Source organism: Aythya marila (genome assembly GCF_965140915.1).
Source record: "Aythya marila genome assembly, chromosome: 6".
Taxonomy (NCBI): domain Eukaryota; kingdom Metazoa; phylum Chordata; class Aves; order Anseriformes; family Anatidae; genus Aythya; species Aythya marila.
This window is the reverse complement of record NC_139047.1, coordinates 9,718,898-9,746,754: the sequence shown is the minus strand read 5'-3', so window position 1 is coordinate 9,746,754 and position 27,857 is coordinate 9,718,898. Positions and strand designations below refer to the sequence as shown.

At 40.1% G+C, this 27,857-nt stretch overlaps 1 protein-coding gene across 7 annotated transcripts in view; it reads left to right on the top strand.

The window, feature by feature from the left end:
- Positions 1–27,857, top strand: part of AGAP1 (ArfGAP with GTPase domain, ankyrin repeat and PH domain 1) — a 354,680-nt gene that overhangs the window by 146,976 nt on the left and 179,847 nt on the right. For 6 of the 7 annotated variants that reach the window (XM_082763868.1, XM_082763867.1, XM_082763866.1 and 3 more), the window contains 3 exons: positions 7,759–7,886; positions 18,593–18,748; positions 23,550–23,642. In XM_082763868.1, coding sequence (XP_082619994.1) covers positions 7,759–7,886; positions 18,593–18,748; positions 23,550–23,642 — 377 coding nt within the window. The remainder of the gene's footprint in view (positions 1–7,758; positions 7,887–18,592; positions 18,749–23,549; positions 23,643–27,857) is intronic. The other variant, XM_082763864.1, reaches the window with a different exon arrangement.

The following is a 27,857-nucleotide window of genomic DNA, read 5'->3' as shown; positions in this document are numbered from 1 at the left end:
AGAAACAAACGGCCATCAGCAGGGCTTATGGGCAGAAGCAGATTAAGTTTGTTCATCTGATAAAATGTGATTTATTGATGTCAGTTACACTAGCGTATAGCTGTGTGTGCGTGGGGAGGTTTTGGTGATGAAGGCTGCAGGGAGGCCTCTGTGCACAGGGCCCTGGCACTGCCCCGTGTTTGAGGAAGGTGAGCAAGAGAGTGGTGTGGTGGTGCTGAGCTACCCGCTGGTGTGGAACCACCACAGCCACTTGTGCCACTTCCACTCTCTCTGTCCTTTTCCCTGCTAAAAGAGCTTTTTATAGGACCCGTGACTGCTGTAGGAGTTGGTTTAAATACATCTAATGTTTTTTGTTTCCTGATGTTCGTATTATTGCCTGGAGATGTTGGCTAGGATACTTCCTCATGTATGTTTTTTTTCTGTTCTGTAGGAATTGCAGTAATAAACTATGGTGAGCACTGCTGGTGTTATAAAATACCTTATAAAAGGGTTAGTCCGGGGAAGTGTTAGTTGATGAACGAGAATGAGGCTGTGACAAGGAGAGTGTAAAGTACTGGACATGAAAAGTGTGTTCTCTCCTGCCTCTTAGTCGGAAGGACTTGCAGGGGCCTTTTAGCTTCCGTACGGGCAGATGCTGAACACCAGGACATGCACGAATAACATTAGTCTCGCTGCCATGCAACTTACAAAGCCTGAAATCTGGCAGGGGAGGGAGCAAGTGCAGAGTAGGGATGCCAGCAGTGCTGGATCAAGCAGGGTGCTGGGGTTCCCAGTTGTCTTTATGCTTGGTGTCCAAAAACAGGTGGTGACAATTTTTGTGGTGTTTCTGAGCCTGTTTCCCTCTCTTGGAATTTTAAGCACTAAACAAATATTTTGACCTTGTGCTCATGTGAAGATTGCAAAAAATGAATTTAAAGAGAATCAGATTTCTCATGTGAATCAGATTTGTTATGTAAGCCTGGTGATGAAGCATTCATTTTCTCTTACTTAAAAATATCACGGTGGCCTTTGATGATAAGGAGAGCATGCCCTTTTGAAAGATTCAGTGTAGTGCATGCACAGCTTGGCCTTCCTAATAAATCATCATCTTATCAAGAGCCATCTTTGGCACTGGTTGCATTACGGCTAACAGTCTGTGCTTTTTGTAGGCAGAAGTCTCATCGTGGTCTGCAAAAGCAGCCAAATCAGTAATTGCCATGAACGTTTTCTTCAAAACGCTCTGTGTGCGTGCAGGGGAGGGGGTAAGCTTTGTGTAAACTCCACAGTTTTTCCCAGTAGTAAAATATAGGTTGTTTGTCCTTTCTGTTGTTTTTCAGTCAGCCGTGAGCAGTCCAACTTCAGCTGAAAGCTGTTTTTTTTCAGTAAGTCGAAGAAAATTTAGTGCCCAATTCTTGTATTCCCATCTTTTGCATGATTCAGGTTTTAACTGAGTGCAGTGTTTTCTCATACTGAGACACTGAAAATAAATAGTCTTGGATGCGATTTTATGGGAAACCCATTTTTATTTAAATTAGTGGTAATTCGAGAAGACTGTTTTCATCTCCTCTAAACACACGATGCTTTTCTAACAGTGTTAAATGGTGAGGATCACCACGTTTCACAGGTAGTGTGTGCCTGGAGTCTTCCCTTTCATTATTTCGAGCGTTCCTCAGTAAAAAGCAGTGTCAAAGGCGCAGCGGTAACCCTATTCACAGCCTTCTGGGCAAGGGAGCAGCGATCAAATTGTTGATACCTCTGGACGTTTTCCAGGCCCTGCCTTAAAAACGGGCAGAGAGCAGTTCTCAGGCTGGATGAGATTTCCCGAAACGCATCCATTGTGCGGCGCGGAGCTATCTTTGTACTTGAAGTTTTAGGAGGTGGAGCTAGATGAGACGGTCTTACCTTGTATCTTGAACTTCTTGTAAGGAGCATTTTTCCCTCAGGCCTCTGACTTTCTTGTCCTTATACTTGAATGGAGCTGCGCTAATGAGATTTTAGAGACCCAGCTGCCCCTGCCAAAGCAGCCTGACGCTGCACAAGAAGTTGACATATGAACGGCCCTTTGAACCAATGAAAGACAGCTCTGTCAGATCAGTTACTCTGGCAACAGTGTTTCTAATGGTGATTAGCTCAGAAATTGAGCACAATGAGGAGTTGGTTCATTATGGAGGCACAGTTCTTGGTTTCGGGGAGAGGGGGTGACCCGATGTGCCCGCCTCGAGTGCGTTCAGCCGGGTGGTGCTCACCCGTCCCCTGCCGCCTCTGTACTGCAGAGAGAGGATTTGGGCAGCTTCAGCTGTCAGAATCTCTCCAAGTTTCCTCTCCAACAGGGAATAACTTCTGTGTGCATGGCTGGGGCAGGGGAAGAAGCGGCGGTGGTCTGCATGCAGATGTGCGGGGCCGCGGGGAGCGTGCTGGCGCTGAGCGGGGCTTTCTGGCTCACGGGCTGCTGCAGCGCCGAGCTCTCCCGCTTAGCATGGCTGTCCTTCCAATCAAGATGAAATAAATGAGCCGCTGCGAAGTTGGTAGGAGCTGCTTACAAAGGAGCAGTTTGACTAACAAAAAGTAGTGTTTGAGATGAAAGTGGCAGGGGGTGGGAAGGTTCGTTTTGTTTTGGTGAGCTAGGTCAGGCATGGAAGAAGAGGCATTCAAGTCGAGAGCTTTCTATCCAAACTTGAACATTTTATTCATCTCGCAGATCAGGAGTTTCACATGCTTTTGATTAACTAAACCTTACAGCAAAACACATACTCAAGTCATTCTAGTTTGTGAAATTAAATGTACACGTGCAACAGGGAGGCATCGGTCTTTCCTAACGACCGAATATTTGCTAAACATCAATTCTCCTGATTTGCAATTCTAAATATTCTTGGCATATCCCTGTTTATTTGCAGAAAAGTTCTTGACTTCCCAAATCCATTTTGTTCAGCTTTTTTATATCTGGATAGATGGCTTCCAGGATCATCATCTCTGATAGTTTGAGTATGTGAATGCACAGAGAATACAGTTGATTTAAAAAAAAAAAAAAAAAAAAAAGTTAAAATGTTTGTCTTGATTATTTTTGGTCCCCGCCACACAGATTAAGTCGGTATTGATTTGGTTTAGAACCATCCCTTAGCAAATATACTTACGTTAAATTCAGAAGTGCTGAATAATTTTTTGGATTAGATGACACGTGAAAGCTCCAGGGCAAAAATATTTCTGCTTTCCTTTCTCTACTTCCTTTGTAGAACAGCTTTTTTTTTTTTTAATTGTCTGGCTTTCTCTGGACAATGTTTCAATTACAGGCACTTCAACATTAATCTGAAGATACATAGTCTTAAACTGGCTAATGATGTACACAGGTTAGCTTCTGTTAACAGCAATAATTTGTGTGTATCTACAGCTTACATCGGGCATTCGTGAAGAACAATTCTTACTCTGTTTTCAGCAGAGGTCCCACATAGCCACTCAGTTGCCTAAACTGTTTTGTTGTTGTTGGGGAAAAAAATCATGCTTGTGGACATATCCTTGTCTAGGAATACTCCAACAAAGATGCTCGCAAGCCCGGTGTGAACCTATTTATAGTTGCAGTTGTGGAAACAAAGTGTGTTGGTTTAAGGATTTTTCCTAGCACCGAGTGGCTAATGAGTTGTCACTTTGAGTCCTGACAAAGACGTAATAACAGAAACAGGTGTGGAGGCCGAACGGGCAATATAGCTTGACTGTTCTCTGGATCCAGTGTTCTTGTAATTATGGTGTATTTCTTCTGCTACACAACCATTTAACTGTGTTTTTTTCCTCGCTAACTACTGTGTCTGAAGATCTCAGCAGCAGGAGTTAGCAGGTCTGTGGGGTTTTTAGTGCCAGCCATTTTAAGTTTTGTGTATTTCAGGGCTTTTTTCTCTAGAATAGAAGATGTAGAAAATGTGATTTTGCAGCAGCACTGCTGAGGAGATGTATGCTGAACCCCTTTTGTTGACTTCTGATAGGCAAGATTTAGGTTTCATCTCTTCTCTCAAGGTAGCTTTAGAAAGAGCACAGTAGGTCTTTTGACAGTCCGGCGATTGCCCCACAGATGATCAGTCACGTCTTTCATATGTTGCAAACTTTGAAGGGTCAGGGTACTCCTTTAGGTACTTCAGAAGCTCCTATCCCCGTAATATCCAAGGGCAAGTAGCCTCCAGCACTTGAATATTGAACGCAGTCTAATTATGGAGTGCCAGCTACATGACTGCACTGAAAGAAGCAAAAACTGTTTGGTGTCTCAAAGGAGAGCGGGTCGCCTAATGAAGGAGGGGGAGAGGCAGGAAGAATCGTGCTCTGGTGGGGCACATTAGGCTTGTTGCCGAAATGGAGGAAGAATTGGGAAGGTTTGGCAGCTCAGGTGGGGATTTCCATTAGGGGGCATGTCATCTCTCTAACAGAGGGAAAGGCTATGAAATTTGAGGATAAGAATGGTCTATTTTAGAATTTGTAACGCAATTTCAAGAAGGTAACGTTAGATCTTCCGCTGTAATTTTACCATTTTTGCAGCACACAGGATAATTTACCCTTTGTGTTGCTCTGTGTAAGCTTTGGAGTACAGTGTCCAGCTGCTTTGTGGGTTGCTCTTCGCATTTCTAGCTATATGCTAATCTACATAACTCTATTTTGCCTTTTTTTTAAAAAAAAAAAAAAAAAAATTCTTGGCTCAGCTGTTGAACTCATCTTGCATCCTTTGTGGTTGTGTGTTTATGAGCTTTGCAGTTTGAGCTAGGGTGAACGGAGCAGCTGAGTGTCCCATCTTCCTCCTCTAGGAAGCAGGAACTCTCCTTTGCAGCCAAAATCGGCATTTCTGTTCAAATGGCACTGAAAGGAGATAATAAAAAAGTGTCTGCTTTTGTGGTACTTCAGCTAGCATTCAAGTAACCCATTTGAGCTGGTGAGTTCAGACTGTCGTGGTGGGTTTTCTACTGAATTCCTAGAGCAATAACTGGGCAAGATTTGCATTGTGTCTCTTAACTGCGATGCTGCAAACACCTATATTCAGACTGAAGGCAAGAGATAAATATTTTCCTTGACTAATTACCTCTCCCATGTGAGAGCGGAAGCTTTTGCTGAGAAGGTAGTTTTCATTTGTGTGCGGTTTTAATTCAGTTTTGGTCTTAATTTAGGTCTTTACCACATGTGATGACAAATCTATGTGCATATGTTAAAATCTGACCTTAGGTTTGCTCTCTGCATTCACTAATGTGATCTAAAATATTTTTATGTATGGCTTTCCAGGCTCGAGATCAATAAACCAATGGTTCTGAAATGACAGAGTGCTACGATATTCCTCTGTAATTTAAACATGATTAGCTGATGAAGGTTATGATCAATATGGCAGGGGAAAATAAATTAATTAATATCATCCTTTCAGGATGATAAGGGGCCTATTGGAGGTGGGATGTAACTAATGAAGCTGCTTCTTCATATATACAAGCCATTTTTTATACAATGTATTTGCACTAAATCATCATTATGCCATCATTCATTTACATGAAAAACATAAGCCCACAGACCAGTGTGTTATTAAAATTATATTTGAGAAGAAATTGTATGCTTATGCTGCTAAACAATATCTCTGCTTATGTTGCAATGTATTGAGTCAAAGCAATCATGGAATTTACATAATTATCTTCTTACATTCTCTGAATAATACAGATTGAATATTATTAGTTTAATCACAGCAAGTTTCTATGCAACTATGCCGAAGTCATTGCAATTCTGCCTCACTGACCTGTTTTGGTGGTGACAGTCCAAGTGACTATGGACTCCTTTGCAGAGTTTTAGTACAGTCAAAATAAACCCATGACTTGATTTTGGAGTAATCAGTAAGTGTTAATGTGATCCAACATCAGTTGGTAAGCTCGAAGGAATTTGAAAGTTGGGGTTTGAATTTTGTATGTTTGGTTTGAATTAAAGTCCTGGTGTACTTCATACAAATTAAAGTCTCTAGCAGTCCTGAATTTCAATAAAGCTGATTTTTAGGTAGGAAAAGATCTTTTGATCTTGAAATATTTGAATGTTTAATGTGTGCAACGTAATTTTCACCCCCCAATTTTTTATTTAAAAAAAAACAAAAACAAAAAAAAAAACAACATCCTGACATTTAAAAGTCTTGTCATTATCTGTCTTGTCATTATGCCGTCCATGCTTAGTTATACTGGCCTGTCCTGTGTCATATACCATGGCAGGAGTTAATATCTCATTGCCAAAGGTGGCTTGCAACCCTTCAACTCTCCTCAGTAGACATAGTCCATAGAAAATCCTGATTTTTCTCTGTGTGCCAGTAGATAGTTGTTTAAAAAATAACATCTAAATTGCAGCATGCAACTTTCCAAGTACAGGAAGATCTGAGCAGTATCCCTTGTGGTAAGGAAGGCAGAACTTGCTGGTTCTTAATGGCACAGAAAAACAACTGCATGCACCATCCATTACTTCAAGATTGCATGGGGAAACCCCATGTATTGTAGCCTAAAAACATCCCTGCGCTACATCCAGTGGCACAGTGCATGCCTACTGTCTTTCCATTTTCCTGTAGATTGATGACTGAGGATAGGCTGTCAAACTGTGGAGGAATAAAAGGAATTGTATCTTCAGAATCTGCTGAATTTTCCTTCAGGGTCATATTTTGCCTTTTAATATCGCATGGCTCTGTGCTCCCAAGTCTCCGCTGTCCATGTGGAACAAAAGGTGCTGCCCATGCCTTGCCTCCTTTGCCTCAGTTAGTTGTTTATAAAATCTTTATGAAAGTTGTGTAGTCAAAAATCACTTGATGAAGATCACTATGTGCACTACTAAATTTTGTTAGTGTTTTTAATTAACCATTGCACAAGTCTCTGTTTCTGAAGATGGAAATTTTATTTAATTTTTAATTTGTGAGCTAAGAAGGTGGGTGACAAATATAGCCTAAGGACTTCATTTTTAAAAATTCATGACTTAAAAATGCTTTTAGATCTTAACTAGTCCTTAACAGCAGAATGAGCTGGAATTCAAGAGTCTCTGAAATAGTTGGACTTTAAATTGAAAAGTTACAGGAGAGGTGTATGGATTTTGCTGCATTTCAGATCAGCTCTGTTTCCATTTGTTATTACAAGTGTGCTAACCTGTATATGGAGATACTAATGAATCTGAATAACGTTTCCATTTGGAAAATGCTGCTTTCCTTTAGGTGTTGTAGAAAACTTCTTATTAAATCGCAGAATAAATCTGGCATTTTTCCAGTGGTGCTAGTAGTGCTACATAATAAAAGCTAAAACTGGAAATCACATCTTCTTTTTGTAATTAGTTGAAATCGGGTGCAGTGTGCATCACAACTAATCCAGGTATTGTGTGTCAGGGACCCTCCCTGTTTTATTACTCCAATTGCTATTTCAAATTCAGTGAAATGCACTCAAACTGGATTGTGCTAGTGAGCATACTTCTTGTGTGAATTCCTGGTATTGCTTTTTGTAACTTGCATACCTGTCTTCTCCCCTTCTGCTCCATGTTACTGGTTTAGTGGCGCTAACCCAGTGGATTGATAGTTCAGGGGCAATTTCATCCATGTGGAGAACAGAGGTGGAGTCTCATGTGGAGCATATTGTAGCAAACCAGCATCTGTCATCCTAATTGGATGTATTGCAGTCAGTTTTTGGAGCAGCCTTTGACAACGGAAAAACTGCTTAGTAGCCATGCCCTGTTTAGTATTTTGTGTATTCTGTCTATTTTTGACTTAACTTATTTTTCAGTGTAGTCTGTAGCTTATCTGCCCCTGTGTTTTGTTTCTTTCAGTTGCTCAGAAGATTGTCGCAACAAGGAAGAAACAGCAACTCTCGATTGGACCCTGCAAATCCCTACCGAACTCTCCAAGTCACTCATCTGTGTGTTCTGCCCAGGTTTCTGCTGTACATATCAGCCAGGTACAGGCTAAAATCAATGCTTGCCTGAAAAAGGAGCCGATAGGTTGCTTTTCATCTATTATATTTAATGCTATTGCTCTTTTTCTTGCTCGATAGGCAGTTGGTATGTTTGAAAGGTATCAGTGATCTGTAGTTTAAAGCAGTACTTTTAATTGTCTTGACTTTGTTTCAAGAAACTGCTGTGGTGAAGTAATTCGGCTTTAAAACTGTTTTTGATAGTTCTGATTATGCCCAGCAGCCTGCTGCTCTGAGTAGACCAATTGTTACAGTAGCAGGATTTGCTGTACTGCTTTTTAAAATTACCTCACAATGGTTTTGGTTATTGTTCTCATTCAGTTGTATGCTGAGAAATAATATCTGGTGTATCGCAGTGGTTGGCACAGTAGAATTTTACATCTGTTACCACTGTGTGTGGTTGTGATTGCCTGTCTCCGTTATGCTCAAGTGAAATGATTCCCTCTAATGGCCTACTAGTATATGTTGCTAGTGATTTGTACATATGCTCTTTAAAAAAAAAAAAAATAAATAAAAGCCTTTATGGCAGGAAAATCTGGTGGCCTTGATGCCATAGATGGGTTATAAACATTTGGTTAATACCAAAATTTTCCAATGTGCGCAGTTTTTTTTAACCCACATACATTAATATTGTCTTCCATATTTCACTGTGATAATCCTCCCTCAGTTTCTTTTTCTGTTGTCAGGTGATAAGCTATGCACATGTTCCCAGTTTGGGTATATGCTCATACCTGAGACCCTTGCAACCAGGAGAACCATGTTCCCACTGTGCTCTCTCTTGGTAGATGGATTTATAAGGCCATCGTACTGGCCCTTGCAGTCTGCAGCCAGCACTGTGACCTAGCTTCCTGATATTCACTGGAGCAGACAGAAATGTCTGATACCCACTAGCTTTTCTAGCATCTTTTTCAGTCTGAACTCAATAATATAAACTAGTAATGCTCCCTAAGGTTACGTCTTGAACAACCCATTTGACATTTTGTTCTATCTGTGGACTCTTCTCCCATGCTGAGTGTCTGCTTGTTGGCAAAAGCAGTATAGTGAAGAATTGTTCTATCTTTGTGGGAAAGTTATTTTTTTTTCCCCTCTCGTTTCACATGTCAACGTCTTCTGGGAGCACTCTGTTTAGATTTATACCAGGGGGTGAAGGTTCTGGTTCTGCTGTTCTTGTAGTTATTGGTCTCCTTTTGTGTCCTACTGGAAACTTTGACCATTGAGTTAACTCTAGAGATACAGATGCCAGTTTGTTCTTAGAGTTCGTTGCTGTGAGATGTTCTGCCTTGAGCTCAGCCCAAATACCAGCCTCAGACTGTGACTCTCACTTCTGCTGATTGTGCCCAAATCCAGTGTTGAAGGTCAGATCCCTCTTTCTGTAGGAGGTACTTGTGACTCCTCTGAAGAACCACAGCACCTCATGGTGAAGTAACAAGCTCCTCACATGGAAGAAGTTCTTCTATTTCTTCACATATGTGACATTAAGAATGTTTCCTCTGCCGCTTTCTTTCTGACCAGGTCATTGCCATAAGTACTTGGAAGTAGCCCAGTGTGTGAAATGTTTTTTTCCTGAACAAATTTCTCCAGACAGTTGTGTATGTTCATACTTCTGGACTGAGAAGACTTACGCTTTGTGTAGAGGCTGTCTTTGGACCCATCCTATTCAGTGGTGGAGGAGGAAAGTTACTGTAACAGAACTGTAGAGAATGAATGGCACCATTTCCAGTAGCGATCTTATTCTTGGATCCAATAAAGATCTCTTTTAATCTGATGATTGCATAGTTTTTCAAGATTTTCTAAAGAGGATAGGTGATACTTTGTACAACCCAGTTTTAGCCAGGTGCGTTTCTGTTCTGCATTTTCTTAAACCAGTTGAGGTCATCCTTTTTGTTGATGAAGCTCATTTGATTAAGGACATGAAACATCCAGGTCCTCACCATGTTCATACTCAAGTACAATTTTGATACCAGCAGCAAATATAAAATTCTATGTGGGCAATTCACCTAAAGAGTAAACTTGCCAGTGATAAGAACTACTTGGGAAAATCAAGGTAACTTCTGATAAGGATCCCTGAAATCTTTTTCAATAGGTATGAAATAATATTCTTCACCACCTTTACCAGCTGATGCAATTTTTTAACAGAAGCAATGGTAATTTTGACCAAAGATGTCTGTCTTGTGAGATTGATGTCAGCCTTAGACCATAAACCTGAGTCACCTATTGTCTTGGTGCCACACTTGGTCTGTATGACCTTGTTTAAGGAAAGGGAGCGGAATTCTTACTCTAGTTCTTGAAAGAACATTGCAACTGCAGTTCTGAGTTTAAGATAATCTTGGGGAAAATTTACCATCTCTGATCCTGACAAGAAGATTGTCTCATGTTCTTTAGAACATCTCTTTTGACATAACGATGTTTCAGTGAGGATTTCCCCCATGAATCAAAATGGTATCATTAGAGTGTGCTGTCACTTGCATTCTGCACAGGAGTTAAGGTTTTTTCAGAAGTAGTGGTTTTACAGATTACCTCATATAAAATGAGACGTTTCTTCTTCTCTGGTTGGATTACTTTGGTGCAAACTCTCCAGATGATTATGCAGTCAAGAACATAGGCAACAGAGAACAAAAACAATAGTGTCACCTACCTAGACTAGCCCTTAGCGTGTCTTGGGGAAAATTCTGAGGCTTTATACACACAGGGGCTTCTCCATATCACAGTTTCTGTTTTCAAACTGTGGAAGTGCTGTTAGCGTGTTTGGATGTGTATACACATGTCCAATAGTCCTAAGTGATGAGCACCTAGGTTGCATTCCCTGATAGAAAATGCTCTCTGATATGTGTATGTTCAGGTGTCTATGTATTTCCACACAGTTTCACAGAATGAAATACTTCCTACTGCAGTTACCAAAAAAAAAAGGAAATTTTTGATAGTCAGGGTCAATAACCCTAGATATAAGTACTTCACATCCATATGTCAGCTTTCAGGGCAATACAGAATGCATGCAAAAAATTTCTTTTCAAACCCAAGGATATCAGTGAGGATTATTCACCCTCAGGTCTTTCTGAGTGCTTCAGGAGGTAGATAGAGTTGTTGTTGAGGGGAAGATGTGTTAATTAATGAAGGCCTTCAGTCTTCAGTGTATTCCACCAAAGTTGAAGATGCACCAGAAAACCCCAGTGCGAAGTAGCCCAGCACCTGATATCCTGTTGAGTGGTTGCCTGGAGATGTGCCCATTTCCTTTGCAAAGCTTACACTGCTGTAAACATCGGAAAACCACGTGGCACTTGATACCTTGCCGGCTCTCCTGGAATTCAGCTGTTTGAGTTCAGTGAGAGGGAACAGAAGTGGCAACATGTCCTTGCCACGTGTGCCAGCACTTTTCCACATGTGCCTGTGCTACATGTGCTCCACCATGACAGAGAGGGGCCTTAAATGCCACACCTTCCATGCTCTGAGTTTTAAAGTATTGTTTGGATGAGTATTGAGTGGTACCATGTAAAGTCAGCCCCCAAATCATTATACATGTGGAGTGCTGCCCAAAGAAATGTGTTCAATGGTGCAGCAGTGTTGTTCCCCTAGGGAGATGTGTTATGAAAGGTATGGAGCTTAATGTAATGTTAAATTCCTGCTCAGTTATGGCCAGCATACAAGCTTGCTCCCTGCTACCTGTTGCAAACTTGTAAAGATGCATTATTTATGTGTGCATTAGGCCTCTATAAAGTTTTTACTACAGCGAGATTGTCTAAATATGTAAATTAAACTATTAAAAGGAAAGCACAGTCTGCTTAATCATCCATTATTTTACTGTATATGAGACCTGATTATGGTAAACACTAAATAGTAGGGCACCATTATCTTATTTATAGTGGGGGTCATTTAGGATGAAACGTTTTGTTATATTTTGCACATCAGATTAAAGAAGAGTGATTACATTGCTTAGTCAGTTTTTCGTTCTGCTTTTTCATGTAAAACATAAGTTTATGCAAAACGTAAACTTAGAAGTGAAAACTGTTTGATACCATTGGAGCATGCATCATACATTGTAATGCTTTTTATTTACACAACTATTTCTAATTTCTAATGTTTATTTAAAATAAGCAGTCTTTACATATTTGCATTCCTCTTCTTTCATGTGCACAGTAAACATGTGTATGAAAGGGCATTCTCCAGGCTTCACATGTTAAATTTCAGTGCATCTGTTACCGTACTTTCTCTTCCTTTCTTTATCCTCACAAGACCTTATTTATATTCCTATTAGTTTTTGTGGAGCCTACTTTTATCTCTTCCTTTCTAAGATATCTTAAAATTTCCATTTCAGACTTTATTGTTTAGATTTTCCAAATAGTAAAGCAGTTGCTGCAACTGTAGAATTGAAGCCTACTGTCACATTTTATTAATTAAAAGTCATTAGTGTTTTTTCTGAGATGATTTTTTTCTATGTGCCAGCTTATTTTTGCCAAGTTGTCTTAAGGTTGTCTTGGTGATCAGTCTTTGATAGGTCTAATAAGACAGATCTGCCTTTTCCCCCTCTTTTTCATAACACAGAAAAGGCAAAAACTCTTTAGGTGGGCAATTTCTTAATAGGTCCCAGAGGATGAGGTTAAATTGTCAGAATTACTTTCCCTTACTGTGGAGGGCTAGACATACTGAAATCTCTGGAATCATTTTTCTGGACCTGAGTTTGAAATCCAGTGTAAAATTTGTATTCCATGGCAACACAATCAAAGCTTTCTAGCTTTTGCTGAGGCAAGGACTAAAGAGTTTCATCTTCAATCCATCTTTGGATGTGTGCCTGTATATGACCAAGATCCCTTGAATAAATTGGATTCCCACCTATAGTGGTTTCAGATGAAAGACTGAGATAATAGGTCTTTCAAGAACAAAATTGTACACAAGTGGGCGAAGAAAAAATGTGTCCTGACTAGAGAACCTTCCATGGCTCTTCTGTATTTCTGCAGAAATGCACTTTTCCCTTCTTTCTCCAGGAACAGAAGGTGCAGAGAGTGACTGTGTTCTGTCACAGAGTATGTAATCTCTGCTTTTAATCAAGGTTTGCTTTATTCCAACAGTTTCTAGGCTCCTTGAAGCTGTGGCAATCTCCTCTGTTTTAGATGTAGTACTTGCCACCTTCATTTTCTCCTCAAGCAGTGGTTAGAGATGATTTTTCTTGGAGGGTGTCCTGTTATATCTAGAGAGCAGAAAAATGTTGAATCCATTATGACTGGGTTACTTGTCAATGAGAAAAAAATCAGCTTTATTCTTCATTTAGTGTTTTCACTTGATGTTTTTACTATGTATGCTTTATGAATAATTTGGCAACACAAGATTTATATAAGGCAAATATTTTGCTGCCTTTGTATTACTGGTCAGTCTGGAACATGCCCCTAGCAAATCTGAGGATACGTCCAACTTCATTAATGCAGGACACAACTGAGCTCCTGATGTGCAAGGTAAACTCACTGTTTTTTTCCTAATGGAAGAAGAAATATGTAACAGTTGAAGTACATCCGTGAAAGTGTGTGATCTGGCTTGATTCACTCCTTTTTTACCATAGAACCTGTGGACAGTGTATACAGCATTCTCTTTTTTAATAAGGTATCAACAGGAATCTCCTAAGTTTTAAGTTTTATGGTCCATATTGGCAGTATTTTCCTTTGAGGCAACTGTATTGAATGGACCCGGTTGGTCAAGTGACACCAGAGTGATGGGTTCATTTGAGTTCTTAAGCAGGTTACAGTGTAATGACAATATTCTACTAAATTTGTGCTTGCTGTCATGACCTTGTGTTCTTCTTACAGTGTCAGTTCACGTGGTAACCAAGCTTTAAGTGTATATAGATGCTAGAGTTCTTCTGTAAACGGAGTATTGGACATTGATGCGAGGTGCATTCAGGAAATAGTGTATCTGAATAGCTTTCTGTAGTAGTGTGCTGAAGTTCACTGGCCACCATCCTTTTCCTAGCAGGAAGAAAGGATATGGTTGCACCGTGTACTTCCAGAAGTCTAGCACATTTTAGAATGGACACGATGCCTTAATGAGGACAGGAAAGTCCATCACCCAGGAAAGCCAACAGGGATGTATCTGTATATATGCTGCTTCTACCGGGGCTAATAATTTCCCTACCAAGGTTCATTTGGTTGACTTCTGTCCCCATGGCCAAGACTGTGGTTAGAGCAGCGATGCGCAGAAGTGGCCCTTTGTACTGATAAATAAGGTATGTTCGTGTCTTGAGAGCAGTGGAAAAACTTGACTGAAAAGGTAATGTTAAGGCGTGTGATGTCCCTGAGGGGAATTAGAGTGCTAATTCGTTTGGTTTTGACTGCCACAAATGTGGTTTGTCTATGGTTAGCAAATGAGTTTATATTTATTATATGTTAGATTACATGTGCTGTACAGATTCACTGACTTGATTTTTAAGGCTTTGGATTCTAAATTCTGTGAATTTAAGTTACTTGCTACATGCCCTAAATTCGCTACTTCACTCCAGTGAGCTTGTTACTAAATGCTTGCATACAGATTGCAGGAAGTTGCTTTCTACAATCTAATATGGCAAGGTCACTGGACTCTTACTTGATGCAAACAACCTGACAGAGACCACTCACCACGCTTTATTTCCTTCAGAGTATTAGGCTCAGATGTTACCAAGGATATGCTTTCCAAGTGCTTGTCTGGTTGCATTTTTCATTGCTTCTGTCTGTGCAGGCTATAACTTGGGAGTCATGTCAGAGCTTGTTCTGGTCAAACCCACTCTCTCTATTCAGGTGTTTCATAGCAGCTAAGTGGATTTATTTGCTAATTACTGGTAGTCTTGGTAAGAGTTAGAGCTTGCTTAGTATTGGTATTCAGTGCTTTCATGCTGTGGAAGCTTTGAATTTTTTTTTCCTTTTAAGTCTTTTATTGAAATAGTTTTTTGTTTTGTTTTCCAAATGGTATATTTTAAAACCACTTCAGAATTTTATTACAAAGTTGATAGTCTGGTAGAGGTACACATGTGTGAAGAGAAACATTGCCAGCAGGACTTCTTTTATAGAAGTTCGTATCTGAGCATCTGTCTTTGGGGACTAGAAAGCCCAACATGTATGTCTCTTTGTTCAGCAGTTACTCCTTGAGAATAGATCGCTTCAAAATCCGTGAAGTAGTACTTCAGTGGAATAAATATAAAACGTGTATTAGATAAGAAAATATTAAAAAGGTAAAGTTTCATGGAATCCTTAAAGTCCGCTGTCTGGTAAGTGAGTATGTAGGGCAGGAATGTGTATTGTTATATTTGATTTATGTGGCAAGGTTGTGTTGAGGAGACGGAGTGGGAGAGCAGCGTGGTGGAGCTGAGCTGCCCTTTGGTGTTAAAACACCACGGTCCTTTCTGGTGCCCAGCAGGAGGGCACAATTTGGGATAAGGATGATAAGTAGGAGAGTTAACATGCAAAATGTGGACTGGACACTGCTGTAGTGTAGTAACTGTGCAGAATTTGTTGTAAGATGTTGAAGGGACAAAAGGTGGAGTGTGTGTAAGCTGTCCACCTTTGTTGTGATGTCACGTTGACTTTGTGTGGAATTATTTTGCTGATGGAAATGAAGTCTGTGGATACAGCATGATAAATGCTGTTGAATGTGTATTTTAATGATAATTCCTAATTGTGCTTTTCACAGAGGTGAGGGGTGGCCTGTATTGTGTGTATGTGGTGAGACTGGCGATGGGGGCTGCAGGGAGGCCTCTGTGCGCAGAGCCCCGGTGCTGCCCCATGTGCAAGCAGAGCCAGCTCCAGCCTGCGAGGTCGGTGCAGGAGGAGGGCAGGAGAGAGGCCCCTGGTGGAGCAGGCTGTCCCCCTGCAGACCACGGGTCCCACAGCGGGGCAGGTCTTCATGCTGCAGCCCCTGGAGGAGGCCGGCTGGAGCAGGCGGCCAGGACCCAAAGGAGGCTGCGGCCCACAGAGAGCCCCGGTGGAGAGGAGCCCTGGGCACAGTGTGGTGTTAAACCACCACGGTTATCTGCTTCCAGTTGACAGTTGTTTGTCTTCACCTTTTTAAGATGATCAATATTATTATGAAACAAAACGTGGAACAGAACACATCCCCCCCTTTTTATTTTAAAGAGTTCATGGTTCCAATCCTGTAATCAGTGTACCTGTATTTCAGTCCATCCTTCTTGCTGTTTTCCTGTCTCTTCTGTATTAGAGGCTTCTAAATTTTTGAGACATAAGTTTAATGTGATCTTTCTTCTGTTGTTTTCATTGTGTATTGTCATCTTTTTTCCCCCCTCTTCCCTTGAGCCTTTCAGCTGCATGGTTTTAATCTTAAATGTGTTCAACCCGTTCGGTTCCCAGTGTTGGTTGCTTGCTTGGATTTCCTACTCCCTCGTTCCCTCACACATTTGGTTTTGTCATGGCAAAGTGGACAGTGGGTCCTCACCATTCTGACCCAAATGCAATTCCTTTAGACCAGTTTCTTACTCCATTGACTTAGGTCTTCATTTCTAATGCTAGTCTATTGTGGCTAAGTTTTCAGATCTCCTCCTTGTAGACCTTTCATCAGCCATGGTCCTTCCTGTGTTTCTTCTGAGGGGTGATAGCCGGCTATCACAGATTCCAAGTGTCTTCTTGCAAGTACTGACATTCTTGTCCATTTGGTGTGTTACTTGCAGTCTCAGCATGAAGTCTTAGAGAAAAGGGGAAGTGAATGTGGTGTAGATTAAGGTCAGCTCTTCCCAGGTAGTCCTGCTCATCACTCATTATTACTCACTGTTAGGACACTAAAAATGATAATTCCAGTTCTTGTTCTTTCATCATCTTTGGTTTATACGCTTGGTCCATCTGCAAATTCTGCTTGCTACTTCTTTGTACTTGAAAGTGTTGTTGGAAAAACTTGGTCAAAATGGTCTGTTATTTCCAGTATGGCTATCTCTGGCTTCCTTTGATTCAGTCAGAGTGAAAGGGAGATTAAATTTAATATCCTTTTCGTAATACTTCAGGGGGAAAAGAGAACAATTTTCTCCATTAAAAAAAGTTGATTTGGAAGACTGTAAGTCGTATCTTATCACATAGAGATGAAGAAGAACATGTGGTTTCAGAAGTGATGTTCCTGGATTTCTGGCTGCATTGACCTGCCCTTTAGTCCAAGCATGACTTTCTTGACTTGTGCCTCTTCTTTTTTTACCATCCTCTTCGTGAATTTTAAAAGAAAAAATAAAATTGTAAATGCAAGAAGAAACTTCAACTGGATGATGTAAAGAAGGATTGTCTTCTACCTGGATCTCCTTCAGAGGTCTCATTTTGATGGCTCACCACTGCCTGTGTTGTGTGAGGTCCATACAGTGACCTCTAACGTGTGTGTCACGGGAGGTCCTGGTCCTGCTGATGCCTCTCAAGCAGAGTGCCCCTGCATGGCAGCTTTGTGTGCATGTGTAAGGTCAGTCACTGGTGGAGGAGCAGTGCTGAAGAGGAAACACTGGAGTCCCTTATTTTCCTGTTAAGCAACTTCACCTGGTGAATTCCTAGCTACAGCAACTAAAATTAGTTGCCTTATGTCATGGGAGAACCTTTCCCCAAGGCATCCCACAAATACCCTGTTTTATCCTCTTTCCTCACCTCTTTTAGACAATTTGACTACTTCAAAGATACTCTTGCACCTTCTCACAAGTGTTACAGACCTTTATTTCTCCCCTCGTAAGTTACCTGTGAGTTGTTGTCCAAATTGTCCAAAACCTGTGCACGCTGCTGCTCTCCTGTTGAGCTTTTCTTCAAAGGCATACAGAACTTTCAGTCTTTGCCTTGCATCAGTCCCTTCTCAACGTATGCAGTATACCCTCAAAGGATAAACATGCACCTGATTAAAAAAAAAAAGTGCTTTTGTGCTTCCAGACCGTCTGCATCATTTTTAGTACTCCTTTATTATAGCTAATAAAAATCAAGACTTTAATCACGTTTTGGTACTTTCCAATCTGTCTGTTTTTTCACTTCCCTGCTATTAGTTGCTTGTTGCATCAATTCATTAATTGGTTTATAGGCTTACTGAGTGACTATTTCATTTCTCATGAGACTATGATGTAACTTTACATTTTTGACTATTTTGAATAAATTGGAACGTCTTCCTTTAGATTCTGTATCCCTGTACTAATGGATTTCATGGCTTCAGCAAATGTCTCAATTACCTACTACCACCATAGGTGTTCACAACATTGTTTTTTTTTAATTTTCTTGATTAGTTCTCAGTGGACTGATGATTCCAGACTAGGATTTAGTCCAGTTACGCAGTTCTATTGCACTAGGTATTTTTTCTTAGGTTTGAGGCAGAATTTGGGCTACCAGTTTTGAAGTAGAAAAATAGAATTTACAGCTTTTCCCTAGCGTTTTACTTAACTTTTACATTAGTGAAACAAATGAAATTGTCATTCTACATAATATACCCATAACTGGATATAAACAATGTGCCTACCACATTTATTCAGCATATTTTATAAGGGAGATAAAAATATCCATCAGCAAATACCTAAGTTTTCAAAAATTAAGGCTATGGAGAAAAAAAATTATGTATGTATGAAGGCTTGGAAAGGAAATGGGTGGAGAAGTGGCAGTAGGGCAGGCCTGCTGTGTTCCTGAGCTTAGGCTGCTATTTGTAGGTATCAGGGCTAAATAAGACAGCTGTGGATTGCAATTTCTTGAAAGCAGTGTATCACTGTTTAAAACTAACTTTAATCCTTGCAGACCAGTAATGGAGGAGGGAGTTTAAGTGATTACTCCTCCTCTGTCCCATCAACTCCAAGCACCAGCCAGAAGGAGCTACGGATTGATGTTCCTCCCACTGCCAACACACCAACTCCTGTCCGTAAACAGTCCAAGCGCCGATCCAACCTCTTCACGGTGAGTGAGCCCAGGAAGAGACTATTGCTGTGTTTTTAGTAGTGCTCTGTGGTGATGGCCTGAACTTCAACCTGGTTGAGTTGAGCTGGTCTAATCCAGACAGGAGCGGTGAGATGGATCTGTAGGCTTGAAAACAAAAGCATTTTAGCATTACAGCAGGGCTTAAACAGAGACTAAGTACAGTGATGGTGACATGTCCATACTGGGAATTTCAGTGGTTGAATTCTGGAGCCTTTGTCTGAATTGAATTCTGAGGTCTGTCTAGATTCCCAGGTTTGGCAGCCTTCCTATCATCAGTAATCAAAGACAAAGCTGTGTCTCTGCTCCTAAACCCTGCCTGTGTGCTGAATAATACTGCTGACTCAGGGCTTCCTTGTGAAGTTTCCAGTGTTTATAGAGAGGTCACAGTGTTTAGCATGGGAATTCCACTGGGTACTGGAAAGTAACCACCCCTTGCTAATTTTGTTACTATACAGTCTCAATGCACTTCTATTTTTCCAGGGCTAAAAGATATGACGGAGATTAAAATGACTTTTTCTTCCCAGACCATGTGATTTTTGCAGAGGAAAAAAAAAAGTTACTAAATAGAAAGTGTGACTGGTCCACTATGATCGATCTTTAGTATGCACAATTGCTTTGGGAAATAATGAAGCCTTGAGGGATGATTCCCTTATTTTAGCAGTCTTGCTGAAAGCTTTGTGATATTTTTTTGATACTCCCCTAACAAATCCTTATAACAAACACAAATGGTGATGGTAGCTACATATCAGTTGCATTTAGAAAGCCATGTCTTCCCAGTTTTCATAAAAAGTTTGTATTTTGTATTCTAAAGATGACTCCGTGCTTACTTCCCAAAGCTAGCTAGCTCATCAGTTTTATCCAGGAAACACTTACAAAAATGTTTTTTAAAAAAAAGTTTTGCAATCTAAACAAAATCTGTCTTTCAGCCTTTAGTAAGTAAAAAGTTTTGTTATAGTTATGGAGTGCTGAGTGACAACACAGAATCCCATAGATCACCCTTGGTATGCCCATCTTGTCAGTGATATTTTGATTTAAAACTGTACCTCTTCAAACTCCCATGAAGTAATTAAAATGATGCATTTTTGTTCCAGGAGTTTTAACAACAAAAATGCAAAAGTGTCATACAAAAGCTTGTCAAATTTTGACACTGACATTTTGTAGCAATTGTGAGGATTTTTTCCCTCTGTTTGCGGGAATAGTGGCTCCTGTTGAGGAGTACTCATGAGTTATTAACTCCACTAGATGTCAGTGTCATCCTAGAAACTGCGAGCGCAGTCATAAATCTGGGAAGAGAGCCGAGACCACTCCAGCGTCTGTCAAAAGCATTTGCCGACCGTTTCCTGTCTTAAGTATGCATAAAACGCTGTGAGGGCTGTTTAGATGTTGTTGACATTTGGAAAACTGGGGGTGATTTATATTTGAGTAGGTGTAAATTTGAGAAAGTGAATAAAGAGAAACACATACATCTACAGTCGAGGCAAAGGTCTGAGGAGAATATGAAATCAGCTGTGTTTGCTATAAACAGGCTAAACTGGCTGGTTTGCGATAGCTGATAGCACAGGGAGAACCAAATTTTCTAATACAGAGGATGTTGGCAGTTGTCTTAATGCCAAATAACTGGGGAAAAAATAAGGGAAAAATAAGTGGTGCGGGGAAAAAAATTGTCTCTTCAGAAGTATTTCTGTCTTTTAAGATCTGGTCATATTGAATGCAGTGCAAAGAGTTGCCTTGTAATCCCTGTCCTGAAATACTTTAATACCGACCCTGCTCTAAAAGGTTTCATACCATATCAACCAAGTTGTAGCCCAGAATTATTTAATTGAATAAATAGATGACTAGTATTTCCTGTCTAGTTATGAAAAGAGAGGGAAATCAAAAATACTTTAGCTGTTTTTTTTTTTGCTGTGCTTGTTTCCTAGCTTGTTACTTGCTTATGACTTTATTGCTTACGTTTGTTTAATTGCAAATTGACCCTTGTTATGTAGCATAGGTAATAGGTTTAGTTTTCTCCATGAAGATCTTCCAGTGTTAGAAGAAAAATTGGTTAAGCAGAGGACAGATGTGATTTTTTTTCTTAAATCTATGACAGATTTTGAATTGGAATAGGGTTGAGAATTTTAGATGTTTGTGTTTCAGTGCACTGTATGCAGTATGTGATCTTTTCAACTGTTGGATATTCATGTTTTCTGTCAAGCTATCGTAGCAATAGCTGACTTTCTACTAGGGCTTTAAAATAGATCAAATAAAGCAGAAGGGTAAATGTCTTGTTTTGTGCACTGCACAAACAGGAACAACTAAATAGTATTGTGTAGCACAGGTGAGGATTCACACTTGAGCAATGCACTGATTGTAACTACTTGTCGGATTATGTATGGGGCGAATGAACATCAGGTGCAGTAAGATGCATCTCCTTTCTCATATTCAATACTACCTGTCTTACATTATTGCAGATTTGTGAGAGTGTCTCTTCTTAAAAGTTAGAGTTCATTTTATCTCAGTATATTGGAGATCAGTATTTGTACTTTTTGGGGCTCTCTGGACTGTTGAGACAGGATTCTGGTGGTGCCCAAACCCAGCTGCTGTATCATTCTGGGTCTGAAGCAATCTTGTTTCACAGTCCTGATTGGAGTAAGGTAAAAATAAAATAAATCTGCATATGGCTTGTAATGCAAAGGGAAGACGGGTCAAATGATATTCATGCAGCTTTGTTCTGTTGTGTTTTTTTTTGGACTTTCTCTGGTTTCCTTTAATGAAGCTTTAAATAGAACTACTTAATTTGTAAACATGACATCAGAAAAAGTCCTAGCAAATGTTGATACACAACGGTTTAGATTTTTTTTAGTCTACTGGATGTAAGATGAAAGATGTGCGTTATGGATAGGTGCAAAACCATGAAAGAGCAGGTTATCTATCAATTTTACTATATATTTTTGTTGTTTTTAAACAGTGGAACCAGATAAAATTCTCCCCTTGAAAATTGTATGTATTCTGTAATTATCAGCAGCTAAGACAGAATTTGCTTAATATACATTCCTGTATTTCTGTACGTTTAGCACTTGGCAGTATTTTGTATATAGGTATTTCCCTTCTATCTGCAGTGTTCTTTCCTGATGCAGTTACTTGTATGGAATACAAAATGTGATGATTTAAAAACAAAATAAAAATTAGTGCATAGGTATTTATCCCTTTCAGAGATGGGATACTTTCTTTTTAAAAGTCAAATAAAAAGAAACATTCAAGTTGACAACTTCCCTCCCAAGGATTTGGCTACCTTCACTGAGTTTCTTTAAAATGTCACTTAGGGACGCTTTGCGCTATTGAAGTATTGTTTTGTGTTTTATTATTGGGAAGTGGCACTTTCAGATTCAGAAATCTGTCTTGAAGGAAGAGGAACAATAGTTATCTTGAACATCGGATTTCACCCCTCCCACTTGTTTTGCTTTCTTTCATTTATTCTTTGTTTAATTCCCTGGCATGTCATTCCATTGCCCCTAACCATAGTAACTAGTGATAGGAGCCTACTCCCGGCAGAGCCGGGAAAAGCACGGCTTCCCTGCTGGGTAAATGTGTTGCTTAGAACGGTGTTACTTGAAGTCTTCCTCTGGGCTTTCTTCCCTCCCCTTCCCTCCCCTCGCCTCCTAAGGCAACTGCTTTGGGCATTTTCCTCCTTCCATCCCTCCGCCCGCTGAATGCTAGAATACGGAAAACGGGTATTAGCTATCCACGATTCTGATCGCTCCCCGGATCCCGGTGTCTTTCAAACATCCCTTTTATACTGCAAATCAAACCCAGTATCTTGTAGCACCCTGGTTTTCATTAACTTTCCATTGTGGTACTGGACATCGCAAATGTATTCGTTTCATATATCATCTGGGATTTGAAAAGCGCATGAAAATGTTTTCCCATTTTCAATATTGTGTGAGTAATGTTCCTATTGAAAAGTAATGGAGTGAAGTTGTCACTTGTCAGTTCAGTTATTAAGGAGGATGACTCTCAGCTCCTTTTTTTTTTTTTTTTTTTTTAATAAAATAAATCTGTCAAAATGATTATACTTGTGCGTTCTTTCACAATAATGGACCAGAATCTGAATGACTTCTTAAAATTCCTGTAGAGTCATGAAGTAGGCACAGGGAGCTTACTCCTCAGGGCACTCCTATCTTTTAAATTTCCTTATTCTGGCTTTCTGTCATTTTAAACATTGGTTTAATTTTCCTTATGCTGATATTTATTTACTGTGTGCAGAAAACTTTTTTTCAACATCAATTGCTACCTTGTCTTGAAATTCCAACTTTCTAACCGTCCAAAAGCAGAGAAAGAGTTAAAATCAATATGATCGAAGACCGCATCATAAAATCACATTTCTAAATAGCTGATAGCCTTTCTAAAAATCACACAAATCTGTTAAAAATGTACAAGTGTATGTATCAGATTTTTAAACGAGAAACTGGAACCTTCATTCTTCTTTGGATCTGCTATTGGAAACTTCAAAAATGTGTCTTCTGATCTGCTGAGTCTTCAGGCAGTGAAATTTTAACTCTTTAAACCTAAATCCCATTTCAAACAAGTGGATGGTTAAAAATTAGAGAGAGTATGTGGGTATTTGGAGTATTCAAATTTTGGGACAGTCATGTACTCGTGTAGGTTCTTCCCCTCCTGCTTTGTGTCTATATTTATGTTTCAAAATACTTTTTAATTGCTTTTAAAAAATAAAAAATAAAATTGTCTTCTGTGTGAATAGCTACCTTTAACGGAGCACAAACTTTTTCTTTTTCCTCTGCAGTCTCGGAAAGGGAGTGACCCAGACAAAGAGAAGAAGGTCCTGGAGAGCAGAACAGATAGCATTGGAAGCGGTCGTGCAATCCCAATTAAACAGGTATGCCGAAACACTTTTTTTGCTTTCCGTAGTTGGAGACACACCTCGGGTCTTAAGCGCTCTGATGCCGAGCCTGTGCGCCAAGATTTGTTTGATGTGCTCCGGTGATGAATGTGGAAGTCACTCACTTGACATCAATTAGGAGAGGTTCCTATGTGTATTAAAATAGGATCATTAGAATAAGAAGAGGGAAAATGTGACAACAGGCCTAATGAAGTGCAGTCTGCCGGCCTGCATATGGAGCGCGTTTCTAGGCTGAGCTGGCTTCAAAGCCTGCCTTTGTAGAGCGGGCTTTGATTGGGCCGTGTGCTGCCCGTCGACAGGGGTAAATCAGCGCGCTGTACAAGAGCCCCTTGTGATCGCAGAAATAGCCTGATGTGGCCCTAATTTGCTATTGCAGACGGACATCTGAACACAGTTTCAGGCTGGTTTGTAACAACGAGGCAATTAGTTGTGATAATCATAGCCGGTGTGTCAGCTGTGCACTCTTGTTTGTAATTTGCTAATGAAGGAATTGTAACTTTGATTAGGTTCAGTTTCATTTAGACCTTATTATATAAGAGAACATTTACAGCTGTAATGTGTGGCCTTAATTAAACTTCCTCATTACACAACAGGACTTGAATTCAAGGATTTGTTTTGGTCTGTTTTACTAGCCTAGATGCACTTTCATTAGCCCGGAAACTGAATGCTAAATTGTAGCTCTGAACGCTCCTTTGAAAGGCAAAAGCAATACTGGAATCTAATGCAAAGTGTTTGGGTAAATGAGATCATTTACTTTTTCAAATTAAATTACACCGAATTCATGCAGTTACGAACACCGCACTAAGCATTTGTATGGGATGCTTTACAAATAGTTTCTGCAATAGCGTTTGCAAGTATTTGCTTTCATGCGAGCTACTGTGCTGTAGACAGCAAGAGTGCCAAGTGAGGGGAGCTCATTTTCTTCCTGCAGTCTTTTCCAGTCTCCTTTGGTTGCTTTCCTACCTTCCAGAGGCTCACTTTGCCTCCTCCTGGCATGTTCCCAAGCCTTTCCTCAGTCCGTGCCTCTTCTCGTCAAGTGGCCACAGCTCTCCTGTTGGTGTTGCTTTTGTGTGTTTGGGGGGCTTCTTCACATTTTTTTTTGTCGGGAATGAGGGGAAATGGCTTTGTACTCTTAATTATTTGTAGTGATTTCCTTTCTAAAGGCAGTTAAAAAGACCTTTTGGGACCATCATGCAGCAAAAGCGCAGTCATGTCTATGAAATCTTTAGCAGACAAATTTTAATCAAATGCTGCAATTCAGAATAGCAGTTTGAAACCAGATAAGCTCAGTATTTGGCTCTGTGTTCAGAGGAGGAGATTGCAGGCATGTAAAACAAGCTACAATTTTTTCCACAGCTTTTGTGTCCTATGGAGATGGGTTAGACAGGCTGGAATTCTTTTGGGTAATGCTAATTAAACAAAATGGTCTGTGGATACAGCTGAGGATAAAAAAAAAAAAAAATCAGCCAGAGGAGCTGACTTTTTCCAATATTTATTCAAGATGTACACACTGTTCTTTTCTAAAATGGTGTTGTATGAAATTAATTTGATTAAAAACGCCCTTGTAGGACAGGTAAGATGGGCAATGCGAGTGTGATCACAGCATAATGCAATGGACTGAGATATCCTCCACAATCACCTTGAATTTCTACATTGAAAAATTCTCCCTCTCGCCCCCACTTTATGTACAGAGTGTGATCAGTTTTTTCCATAGTGTCTGCTTTTGTTATTGATCCCAATCGTGGCAATTTCATTTTGTCATGTACAGGCAAGTTTAAACAAATAATTGAGCGGGTCTTCAGTCAGTAGATGCATATCCTACTCGTGGAGGTATCAGAAAGGGTGCTGCAAGAAGTGAAGCTGAATGGCACGCAGTGTTGTGGGGGGCTTGTCTCAGTGGTGTTCCGCATCATATGCGGTCTGTGTCAGGAGAATGGATTTCTACATTGTACACAGTCTTCAATGAAGGTTAGGAGGCCATCGTCACCCAGCAGCTGAAGTAAAAGAAGATGGAGTAGAAAAGAAAACACACTTATTTTTTTTAACCTGGAATTTAATTTAAATTGGAAAAGCAATGTGTATTCATGCTGACAATGTTTCATTACAGTGTGAAACTACGCGTTAGTTTGAAGTGGTTTTTGATAATAAACTATACAGTTATGAGCTAGTATACGTCTTTCACAATCAGAAAAAGCTCCTGAAATTAAGCACTGGGGTAGCTTTTTGTCTACCCGCTATTTAGAGAGCTCTTATCAGTAGAGGTGGTGATGAGTTAAAAAGCTGATATGACTGTATTATTGGTGGGTCCTACAGGTGCGAGACACTTGGAGATTTCTCTGAGGAAGTAGCAATTCCTGATAGAAAAGATGGTGTCTCTTTCATTTAGTGCATTAACTATGAATGAGACGGAGATGTGAAAAGGAACTTTTGGACCTAAAAACTTCAGTAATATGTCATGCTACTGTGCTTCTTTCAATGAGAAACCCCTTCCATCATGATATGTTTCAGTGACAAATGGTCACTGAATAGAAAGAGAAATCTCCTTTCAAGAAGTTGAATGCAGATTGTAGTATTCACAGTGTTGCTGTGGAAAAGCTATCTTATTATATTCTTAAAAGACTCTTTTTAATCTCTTTGTCCTCATGTTTTCCAGTGTTTTTCCTCCTATTAGCCCGCGAGTCACATTGCCACACTACCCATGCTGCAGTCGCAAGTAACCTCCAGTTAGGAAAAATGCCCCGTGACTTCTTGAAGCTGCTGTTGAGCAAGATGCCTTTGCCAGCTTCAGGCACATACTCTCATCTTCAAAAGCATGTAGTGACCAGATCGTTTTAATGCTTGTTGTCAGCACTATTTTTTTTTCTTTATAGCTACTTACGGTATGTGCATGGCAGTAATAGTCCTTACAGACTGCAGGCAAGACAGGTACTTGCAAATTGCTGCTTGTTGTGTTGGTTGAGCTTATTAGCAAATTGAAGAATAAAAAAGCCGTAGAAGACTTCTGGTTGAAATTCAAATACCATGGATTATGTATGCTAAGTTTAGTGGCACTTGAAAACAGGGTGATTCAAAAACAGCTGATAGAAAAAAGAAAAGTTTTGCTGACTGTTCAGATGGTGAAGTCAATGGCTTGGTTCTCTGATGCATTTCTTGCTGCCTGACTGTAGGTTGTTCTTTTGGTGTCCCAAAAGTCAGAAGCAGTATTTCCCAACTCCAAAAAAAAAAAAAAAAAAAAAAAACAATTGGAGATTGGAAATGTCGAAAACTCTTCCAAGCTAGAGGGGTACACGTAAGTGGGGAGGAAGAACTGTTATTAAGCAGGTACATTTCTGTTTGGTGGGGAGAGAACACAGAATATTCAAAAAAAAATCACAAGAAAGTGTAGAAAACATGATGAGATGACACAAAGTCCCCATCAATCGCTTTTTTTCTCCAGAGATGGCTCTGTTGCTGCAGTTTAACCAGCGTAGCTGTGGTTGATGTATATAACAGCGACGCTTTTTTGTATTTGGAGATGGTTTAAACTGGTAGACGAGTGCTTTTTTTTTTTTTTGGGGGGGGGGGGGGGACAGGGACATTTCATTGCTCTCCTGGTTGCTCTCTAAATGCACATACACATTATGTTAAGTGAGCTGTGCTGGCATAGCTACAGATTTACTTATAATTCTGTAGTACAGCCTTTCTGTGATACAGATACCAACCTGTACAGCCACTGGAGTCACATCAGCACAAGGAGAACTTGGTCTGAGTTGGTTTAGTCCGAGCATCAGATCACCACAGCAGAAGGGACCATAGCATGCCTTGGACACCTGGCTGGGTAGGTTTCTGCTGCTTTTTTTAGTCCAAAGAAGCCAAGAGTTGTAACCTTCTGCTTAATTCCTGTTGTCTGCCCCTGAATCCCTGAGGGCGTGGGGTAAATAGGCAAAATTGTAAATGGAGTCTTGTTTCCCTGCAAGGAAATAGCTCAGTCCTTCATGGCTTTTTCTTTAACTTGAAGCAATCTGGTTGAAAAGAGTTAATTTTCCTATTCTGTCTGTCCTTTCTAAATGTTAAAAATTACTTCTTGCTACAGTGCTAAACATGGTTTTATTCAGCTAAGTCATTTAAAACTGTTCTGGAGATCCTTCTGGCTTCCAGCAGAAACCCAAATGTAAGCAATGAAAAGTTTTTAACATGTGAGTGTTAACTTTT